This window comes from Montipora capricornis, chromosome 9 (assembly GCF_036669925.1).
Source record: "Montipora capricornis isolate CH-2021 chromosome 9, ASM3666992v2, whole genome shotgun sequence".
NCBI lineage: Eukaryota > Metazoa > Cnidaria > Anthozoa > Scleractinia > Acroporidae > Montipora > Montipora capricornis.
Genome location: NC_090891.1, coordinates 51,766,877 through 51,777,764, shown reverse-complemented (window position 1 = coordinate 51,777,764; position 10,888 = coordinate 51,766,877). Strand labels below are relative to the sequence as shown.

At 38.0% G+C, this 10,888-nt stretch overlaps 1 protein-coding gene and 1 long non-coding RNA gene across 2 annotated transcripts in view; one reads left to right on the top strand and one right to left on the bottom strand.

Annotated features, from left to right (window-relative positions):
- LOC138016583 (uncharacterized) overlaps positions 1-9,115 on the bottom strand; it is an 11,331-nt gene extending 2,216 nt beyond the window's left edge. The window contains exons 1-3 of the mRNA XM_068863756.1: positions 8,538-9,115; positions 1,994-2,084; positions 1-97 (exon numbers count right to left, since the gene is read on the bottom strand). The exon at positions 1-97 is cut by the window's left edge and continues 2,216 nt beyond it. Coding sequence (XP_068719857.1) covers positions 1-97; positions 1,994-2,084; positions 8,538-9,092 — 743 coding nt within the window. The 5' untranslated portion in view covers positions 9,093-9,115. The remainder of the gene's footprint in view (positions 98-1,993; positions 2,085-8,537) is intronic.
- Positions 3,431-5,725, top strand: LOC138016584 (uncharacterized). The gene is made up of 3 exons (XR_011125837.1): positions 3,431-3,570; positions 4,487-4,624; positions 5,025-5,725. It is a non-coding gene; the product is annotated as an uncharacterized lncRNA (long non-coding RNA).
- Positions 9,116-10,888: the final 1,773 nt, after the last annotated feature.

Genomic DNA, 10,888 nt, shown 5'->3' with positions numbered 1-10,888 from the left:
TTTGACTGGTCATCAATTTTTGGACCAAGGGTCCAAAGTTTTTCCAACTCATAAACATCTCGCACTTCAGGGAGAAAGAAATGGACAACAATATTTCCTGAAAGACGAAAAAAAAGGAGGGTCACTTTAATTTATTGATGTGATTTGCTATTCATCTTTGTTATATCTCTCAGATAGTATATGCACTGTGATTGGCTGATTTAGCTGGCACTGTTCTGCAGTACCCAACATGATAATAAACAACACATTGCTGATTTACTACTGATGGCTTGATTTCTTTGGGTTTGAGATCTTGCCCTAATTTTTTGCTCACTAAAACCAGTTGTACTGTAACACCAATCTTATGACTAAAATTACGTAATTGTTTCCAGACCACACTGGCAGCCACTTGATCTTTGAATGGAAGACTAATTATCACTGTGTCACTGCCATTGGTGTTATTTAATGCCCTGTTTTCTGAGGCAATGTGAAAAATAAAGTTGTTAATAGTAGAATTAATTAGGCAAACCAGATAGTCAAGGCGACTGAATACAGAACGCAATTTGTCACATTCCGTATTAAAAGTTAGGGCATAGGCACGATGTAACATTGTCTTTAACAAAGAGACTTAACGATGAAATGATATATGAAATGGATCATATGTGAACTGCAGATATGAAATCAAGTGATCCTATGCTATGATCCTCGCAGTTATGAACGCAATTTTTGCATTTGCGTAAAGAAGCCTGAAAATTTCAGGACTTCAACGGGGCTTGAACCCGTGACCTCGCGATACCGGTGCCACGCTCTTTACGCAATTGCAAAAATTGCATTCATAACTCCGAGGATCATAGCTTCACTTGATTTCATATCCGCAGTTCATATAATGATCCATTTCATATATCATTTCATCGTTGATTCATTCCTCACGGGAACATTGGAACCCACAAATGATTAGCTCCCAACCTCAGTGGCTTCATACATGTAGCTCAGTTAGTTAGAGCATCGCACCGGTATCGCGAGGTCACGGGTTCAAACCCCGTTGAAGTCCTGAATTTTTCAGGCTTCTTTACACAATTGCAAAAATTGCGTTCATAACTGGGAGGATCATAGCTTCACTTAAGAGAGACTTAAATTGTAGCATTTATATTCATTACATGCATGACTGTGAAAGTGTAAATTAAAAGCAACCCAGCAGTCTTAGTACAACCGGTTTTCCTGAGCAAAAAATGAAGGCAAGATCTCAAACCCAAAGAAATCAAGCCAGCAGTAGTGAATCAGCAATGTGTTGTTTATTATTTCAAATGTGATCTGTGCGATGCACATTATGTTGGGTATACAGCGCTACACCTTCACCAACAAAAATTCGGCAAATTATTGGTCAACATTTTTTGTAAGCTCACGGCAGTAAAGATCTTTTGAAAGAATGCCAAATTAAAGGCCTTAAGAAAGTGCCACTGGGGCAAATTTGACTGCTTAGTCTACAAAATGCTCCTCATTAAGAGTCTCAAGCCTAATTTGAGTATCCAGACGGACTCCATACGTATAAAACTTGTTGCTTTATTTTCATTGTTCCTTTCTTTCACCATACAGGCTCCTTATCAACTATTGCTCTTTTAGTATTTATAGTTTGCAAATTTCAAATAATTTTGAATTGATAATGACGTTTAGCTAATGTTAAAACATTGTTGTTTTTTAACAAAGTTTTCAACCAAGTTTTTAGTATTTTTAAAAATGCTTACATATGTTATATCGCAGGTTTTTATAATTAAATATTTCCCAAAATCACTTCTTCTTCGTAATTCCATATATCAATGGGAAAAAGCTTGGTCTGTAAATTACAGTAAGGACCTCAAAGTCTGTTAGTAAGAGGTATTCATATACTGTATGCTGACAATGTAGTTGTACTCACAATCAAGCACAATCAAGTGAGCTTAGGAGTTTGGCCTTCTTATTTGGCCAATCACACTGCACATTATTAATAAAATGTATGAGTTACAGTAAAAGCGATTACCAATATCTAAGGCCACCCAGTGATCACTCTCTAAGCCCTCAACTACAACATGGCCATCTCTGCCAATGCCACGTACTTCATGACCTCTGAACTGAAAAAAAAGAACGCACTGTAAAAAAAGTTGAATTCAAAATGAACTTATTGCACACATGTACATGTATAATGTAGAAACCACAAACCACAAACATTGTCCTTATAATTCAGAAAAATTTCCTTTCACTGTACTAGTGATATTACTATAACAACGAAAACTGAACTCCTGTTGTTTTTCACAGGCAATAGTACAATGTAATAATTATTATTTTTGGTGTGATCTCACTTATATAAGAACATTGCACTAAGTTTTATCATTTTGTCAATCATAGTGATTAAACCGAAGTTGTCTTGAGTGCCTGAAACAGCAATAATAATAATAAATAATATTGTCAATAGTTTTGCGTTTGCTTTTGTATAAATTTAACTCGTGATTACATGGTTGGGAATCCTTCTGCGATAGAGGGCCAGACTGTCAACATCTAGAATTTGCGAACAGCACTTAGGGCGCGATGCTCAACGAGTTTGCCTTTGAATTCTAAAGGTTTTTGTAGTCTCTTGGCCGAGACGAAACGCCGCATCAGACTAGCCACGAACATTTCACAAGTATTTAATAATAATATGATGAGCTATGAGCTATGCTGCCAGCGGTCAGCTATGCTGTCAGTCGTCCTTTGACTCTGTAGCTGCGTGATGCAGCTCGAGTCAAAGACCCACATTTCACCCTTGCTCGCCATAGAGTCTCCAGTAGAGCATCCGACTAGATCACGGAGGGTCATGGGTTCAAATCCCATCTGGGGCTCGGATTTTTCTGAGTTCCCAGTGGGTTCTATCAACATCTCATTTCTCATGTGTATAAATAATAATAATAATAATAATAATAATATTATGAAGGAATTTGGGTCCCCATTTCTTTACCCTCTAATTTACAGTACTAAAGAAAGGTATAGCTGGTAGGTACCCTGGCTCCACTGTTAAGGAGGCTCCCTAGAGTTTTAAGACCGCGCAAGCTGGGCACTAGTCATAAACATCTGACAGGATGCGGCGATGCGGATCCGCATGATTCCGTAAAATCCGCATCCTCCGCATAATTACGATATTTTCTGCATAAAATTGAAGAAATGCCTGATATTAGTGATAAAGCAGCTGCTTACCATCCTCAGCAAACACAAAAGCCAAAGAGATTATTTTCCTGAACATTGAAGAAACACGCCATAATTTCCGTTTGCAAGATGAAAGTTTGTAAGCAGTTTCTACGCATTTTTCGGGAGTGAATCCATTCTCCGAGTCAAGTCCAAGCCCGAGTCATGTCCGAGTCCGAGTGTCAGTCCGAGTCAGGCCGAGTCACAGGTCAGCGGTATACCTTTTTTTCAGTCACGAGGTCTTCGCCGGTCAGTTTCAAATCATATATACATCTTCAATGAGTTTACTATGATTAGATACGCGTAAGCAATGTTCTTTTCACCTAAATTAGTAACAGAAATTGTTTTAACTTTGATATCTATAAAGATGTAAGGGGAAGCGACGAAGAGCTCAACCTCGAGGTGACATAGAATCTGTTGTGTATTTCTTAGCCCTGAATATGAACTTTTCTCCAACGCAGTTATGTCAATAATTTTTTTACTCTCTACTCCAGAGCTCCTTAAGATGAAAAGATAGCATAAAAAGAGCATGCATTACATTAAATTAACCATAGTGACATTTTCAAGCTCCAATAACACTTACGCCTTACAGGTTGTGCGAAGCCAGCTTCTTCCCATGGGAAATGAAAAATGTGTGAAAGTCTTTCAAAAAGGAAACTTTTCGTAGCTGAGGATGATGAATAACTACAGTCGTGCAATTTAAATCGTGCTGGATGAATGTTTATAATGCTGTTTATGTTAACATTTTTTTACCTATGTATCAAACAAATCGAGAATAACATGGAGCAGAATATCTTCCTGAGGATATGAATCTAGATATATATGTATACATTGTAATGTGGCCATTACACATGTAAATGCCTTGAGAAGAATTTTAGCATGTCCATTACTTTGTCTCTTTTGCAGTTGTTCTTACGGCAATTCCAATGAAACAGTTGCATGTTTACCCGGGTTGTTGTAAGATAAAGATTGAAATACAAATGTATATTGAGGTCTTAATTTTCATCTGAGATCATTTTATTTCCTTGCATTTTCCACATACTAAAATCTTATGGCTGTTCAGTGAATGCATCCACTCACTTTTTGGAACATAAATTTGAGTATAAAATTAATATCAGGCCAAAAAGCAGTTTTCTGTCATTATATTCATTGAAAGATTATGGAAATAAATTTCAAATGAAGGAAAATCTCCCTTAACTTAGTTTGAAATATTTGACGTGAATTTCGGAAATTAATTTGAACTGTAACAACTCATATGGCTGAATCCCATCTTTAGATTTTAACTCTTAAGGACATTTTACACCTAAATTGATTTCAGGTTTAACCCAGAAGGAGTGGGGTAGGAGTCTATTTACGATTATGATGTACACTCAAGACACAACAATTTTCTCAATAATTTACAGTATGGACCCAGTTTAAAAAGTTGTTGTTCCGTGAAAGTGCTTGTCAATCAGAGGTACAAAAATCTCTTCCCAGCTCATGGTTTTACAGTAAAGGCTTTTATAAAGTTTATTCATTTATTCACCCAGCTTGTGGGGGGGGGGGGGGTGGGGGGTTGGGCGTACTTGGGTCATTGTTTGCTGGGTATGTGCCGCTGGCCTCTCCGAACCCCTACCCCATTATAGTCTATTCTGTGACCAATCACAGATCCCATCTTAGTCACTTTTGAGAAAATGTCATTTTCCCTATCCCAGCTTAGTCACTTTCTGATTATGCCTCTACGTTATTAAAAATTACATTTCACCTTCAGTACAAACATTCTGGTACATTTGCTAGCCATAAATATTTACAAACGTACCGTACTGAGCCGACTTTTAAATATTAAAACAACAGCACAAACCATTTTTTAACTGCAGATCTTCCTATTTTTAAATGCCCCCCCCGGAAGTTGCCTTTTGACATGGATTGCTTGGTCAAATAGCTTATATTTGACAAAGAAAGACGCATGGAGTCATCTCGAGATGGAAGGCCTTGGGCTGGATTTATGATGTCACAAAGAAGCGGTTTCACAGGAACTCGTCGATTGGCATGTTGCAAAGGATCATACAAGTGTATTAATGATGACTGTGCCTATCTTAAGTGTAAGTTCGTAGTGGAGAGAGCCTCCATGTGTATTTCATGTGGATTCTACTGCAATTTTCTCCCCAGATGAATGGAGAGTGGTTACTTTTCTAGATTTCCCATTGTCATTTGACTAAGTATTAGATTGTCAATTCTTGGTCATTTGTTTTCTGATGATAACCATTGCTGTTGCATTTGTTGCTGACTGTTGAATTTAGAAATGTTGGGTTGACAGGTGGACATATTATTTTAAAAACCTTTGAAAATGTAGTTTCTATCCAGAAAAAAGGGACACATTAGAAGAAGAAAGAAAGGTCCCTTATGGAAAACAGATACTCTTGGTTTGTTGAATGTTATGACGTTCATTTTGTTGCTTGTAACTTGATCGTAAACGTGCTGGGATTAAGGGGTGTTTTTATAATCAGACTTTGCACAAGAACTTTGAGCACCTAAGAAAGTTGGAATTATAAATTAATTAAAAACTTTTGAACATAAACACCACCCACTCATTGCTTATTGCCATTTAATTGTTGCCTTATTTTATGTTTTTGTTCTACACAATACTGAAAGACCTCTGAAAAAGCAAATTTTTCTTCATCAAAAGTTCAACTTTTTCAAGTTAAGATTAAAATTAAAATTTCCAAGCTCTTTTAGCCCATATACCTGGTCAGTGGTGGTGTAGTTGGGATATAAAAGATAGTAAAGTAAAGAGCTTCCAGGCCCTTTGTGGTGCTGCTTGGCACTGACAGGCTAACTGTTAATGAGTTCTAGAATTATTGCAATGCAGAGAACTTTGCCTATATTGAGCAATGAGCCTCAATTTTCAATTGGCACTCTTGCCACACACCAAATTCGAGATTCATTGCTTGGAAGGTTGCCCATAACTACTGCACCAACCCAACTGCATTGCATGGCGTACAGTAACACTGAAAACAGTAAAATGCCATCAGGATGACAGCTGTTTAGGTAGTCCTTTGTTTGACTGTATTCCAGCGTTCTATGCTTCACAACACAGCGCAAGGCGAGGAAATAGATTATGGTAAAATGGTATCCAAAATGCAAGGAAATGAACATCCTTGCTCAAATTGAGTGAGTCAAGTTTACCATAAACTTAACTTGTATCTACATGTATGTATCCCACATCTAATCCAATCCAATTTTTTTAAGTGCTGAGATAATCTACACATTTCTCTTGTGTAAACATTAAAAAAGATTCAAGACTGGGATAAGGAATGCGAAATGTTCCTATAAAAGAGGTCTTTACTTGAATGTTTCCTGTTAAAGGGGCACCCTTTTTTCTTTTTATTCCACCGACCACAATCGAAAGTCCAGTCCACTTGTTACAGCTTGGCTACCAAGCTCTTGGGAAATATTGCGATTGAAATAAATTGGAACAACTCTACATATGTAGATGTAACAGCCAACGTTGTTCTCTTCCAAAAGTCGAGTGCGATCTCTTCTTTCGGGCAAGCAGTCAAGTAAAGAGTCTGTAAAGTAAACCCTCTTGTCACTTGATTCATAATTTCCAATTCCCCAATCGATAATTTCAAGCAATACTTTCCGTCTTTCTAGATGAGAGTAGTAGCTTGTTAAACCATGTTGTAGCTTCGCTTTTAGCAAAAACAATAAAATTATGATTCAAACTGTTAAAAGCTCAATGGCAGAGTCGAAAAGCAAATTTTTTTGTACTATTTAAAAAAACCACTGACTCGGTCACTTGACTCGGACTCGGATTTGACTCGGACTCGGAGTTGACTCGGTGATCCGGTTAACTCCATTTTTCGGCGATGAGCCTGGACTCTAGTTAAACCGTTTTCATAACATACCCTAGGCTCTAACTTTTTAAAAGGATGCAACAAGGTATGAAAATTTAGCAGCAAGTTATAGCAGCTGATTAAATTGATCATTTGTAAAAGGATGGAGAATCATTGCGATGAAGTTGTGCAAAACAAAAAAGGAGCCCGCAATACATTGTAAAAAACCGCTGAAAATGGTGAATGATCGAGGGAATGGATCGTGGTTCAACCACATCACCATTTTGCTCTATATCTCCGAATTGAAACAAAATTCATGACGAGAAAAAAAAACATTTTTTTGATCACTTTATTTATTTTAGCAAAATTTTCGGCAAAATGCTGATTACTAACCCTTTTATTTTAACGGTGAGAGCTGGTCGCAAATTGGCGATATCGCAAAGGGAAAAAACCAGTCGTAAATGCGACTGCATTGGTCGCAATTTCGAGTCCTGATTTACCATAAGCATGTAAATACATTGGACGGGCCTCATTATTAGTTCTATAAATTGTTTAAATTTCGGCATAATCCGGTGTAATTTCTGCATAATCAACGCATACATGTATTTACGCATAACATGGCCAAAAATTTCCGCATAATCTTCAATCTTTTTCCGCATCCTATCAAAAGCCCTGACTAGTATAGCGTGTAAAGCCTGAATCACACACGTTTTTCTGACTTTTGTGATATCAAAGTGACCAAATCTGTAAAATTAACCACATGCAGTTCCTATCAAATATCCTAATATTTCAAATATATTTACAAATTAAAATGACAAATTGCAGAATATTGGCAAAACCGTCTGCATGACCTTGATCTTTTTCCACCTCAATGTCAGGTAATATCATTTCCATAATGAGGCAAAGAACAAAAAAAATTCACCAAAGGAAAGTATAAATATTAAGGAATTTAGACCAAAAATAGGAATCCATCTGCCTGTCATTAGATGTGATGTTGTCATGGTAATGGCCATAATCCAAAATTGACACCCAAAAAATAAGCCTTATTATATCGGTACCCATACCAGTGGTAAATCTCTGCAGGAAAAACGTTTAGAGAAATTAGCTAGGTTTCCTTTTGTAATTCGTGCTCTGTAGCGAGGGTACATGTAGTCGCAAATACTCTAGTATGATTCTGTACTCAACAAAATTGCTCCATTGCTTTGTTTCCATAGCAACTTCCGTATTGCACTCCATAACCTATTTATGCATTTGTCATTGACCAATCAGAAATGCAACATTTTTCTTGAACTTGAGTACATAGTAAGTATTATTATTCAAATTTCTGCGCCATTTATGCAATAGGCCTATTGGTACATTATTCTAGGACAAAATGGTAACTTGTTCTAGAATAAAAGATTTCTGGATCTTCACAAATTGCCTGTGTTTCTGCTTGCCTGTTGAACAACAGCCAAGCATGTGATACAATAAATAATTTAGTTTTCTTAACCGAGAAAGTAACGAATCCAAGATGACTTGAATTTCGTGGATAAAAAAGTGGTGATTGACACCTACCAGTTGCTCAAGATTCTTTGCCATTGCACGTAGATGTCTAGATGACACGCCGCTGACTACTACAAAGTAATCAACATAGTTTCTTTTGTCTCCAGTAGTTCTTATCACACAAATATCCATTGCATTCTCCCTTTTAAGAAAATCAACCAGATCTTGAATGTTCATGTAACCATCCTCGTTAAGAGTGTACTCCGCAAAACCAGAACGAACTTTTTCACAAGATTTCCTATCAATATACTCAGGTCCACTCAAGAACGCAAAAGCACTTGATTCGTTTTCCTTTGAGCTGAGCTCACGTTGGTTTAATGAAGTATAATCTGGTTTCTGATGGCAGTTTCGGGTAGTTAAACCTCTAAATGAGAAAATGAACAGTTCTTGATCCATCTTTAGTTTGGGCAAGCTCTTACGGAACCAAACACTGTATTGGCAAAAATGTCTTGGCTTTGGACCAACGTGAGCAATCAAAACTTGCGTAACGCAACGTCGAAAAAACAGTGATTTTGTAAGAAAGAAGGACCATCTTGCTTGAAACTTGAGGATAGTTCGCGGGAACATCGCCGTTTTATAATGAGCGATATGAGCTTACATGCAATGCACACTTGACGTTTATTTGGAACTCCGCTGACCAATTCAGCAAACAACAATCAATTAACATCAACAATCAATCAAGCCACTGATCCAACGTACACCGACAGGAAGATTGTCCACGGTTGCTTGCTTCAAAACTCTGGATCTTAAAATATTAAAATATTTAGCGTTTTTGAGACGCGGACGGCAACCGGAAGAGGAAAATTCGCGTGCCAGGACAGTGTTATCTCCCAGATTTTTGTATTTATCATCTCTAATTGAGAAAAGATACATAGCAATGTAAATGCGGTTGTGTGAAAGAAAGTTAAAAGGGAAAATAACTCACTTCCGGTTGCCGTCCGCGTCTCAAAAACGCGCGTGCTTAATTATAAGCTCCCTATTGATGTCAGTTTTTCATGCGTCTGTCCTGTTATTGACAATGAATTTCGTCATAACATTGTCAAAGTCGTCTGCGGATCCGCAAAAATCTGTATCTTTTCTCCATTAGAGATGATAAATACAAAAATCTGGGAGACAACACTGTCCTGGCACGCGAATTTTCCTCTTCCGGTTGCCGTCCGCGTCTCAAAAGCGCTAAATATTTTAATATTTTAAGTTCCAGAGTTTTGAAGCAAGCAATCGTGGACAATCTTCCTGTCGGTGTACGTTGGATCAGTGGCTTGATTGATTGTTGATGTTGATTGTTGTTTGCTGAATTGGTCAGCGGAGTTCCACAGCTTCTTTGACAATGTTATGACGACAATGTTATGACGAAACTCTTCGAAACGCATGAGTTATATAAATAATATTAATTTGTTTGTCTGTCCGCTTATTGACAATAAAAATTAGCCAATGAGCTCGCCAGAATTTTGCAGTCATTGTAAAAAGCCATTCACTCCTCAGGCCCCCGGGACACCCCCAGTTGACGAGTAAAATCGTTGGGCGTTAGACAGAGTAAAAGTCTCTTAAGTCTCACTCCCGTGAGTCAGTGGGGTAATTAATGGAGAGGGACTGGTTGCCCGTTCACTCCTCGGGCCCGCCCCAGGACGCCCCAACAAGACGAGTAAAGCGTCGCACAGGTACACCGGTACAAAAGTACACCGGTATCGCGAGGTCACGGGTTCAAACCCCGTTGAAGTCCTGAATTTTTCGGGCTTCTCTACTCAATTGCAATAATTGCGTTCATAACTGCGAGGATCATAGCTTCACTTGATTTCATATCCACAGTTTAAGATATGATTCATTTCACATATCGTTTCGTTCATTAAAATCGTCTGCGTTGGACAATCCCGTCTGCGTTAGACAATCGTCTGCGTTAGACAATCCCAGGAGTCAATGGGCTAAAAACAGAGGATAGCGTTGAAGGCGTGCTCTGATTGGCTGCTCAAACTCCGAATATCCTTTGCTATTCACCTTCGAGCAACTTGCGGGATTTGCGCCCGAAAATATTGTAGTTGTTGTAGGAATACATGAGTAAACATAATCTTTGTTTGCTATATTATCTCACTGTTTTAGTATATACTAAAACAAGTATTCACCTCAGTGTCGGTGGCTCGTGGTGGATATTTGCCTCAGTCGCCGCTTTGCGGCTTGATAAATATCCACCACTAGCCACCTCTACTTCAATGGGTCAATTAATGTATACATTGTGCTAGATAATTCCATGTAAGCACACACAGCACCAAAAAGCCACCAAGTGCAAGTGCAAGTTACAATAAGTGCAAAGGTGTGCATATTGGCCCAGAGCTATAGTCTTTAGTACCTCAGGAACGAGAGGTTTTTCT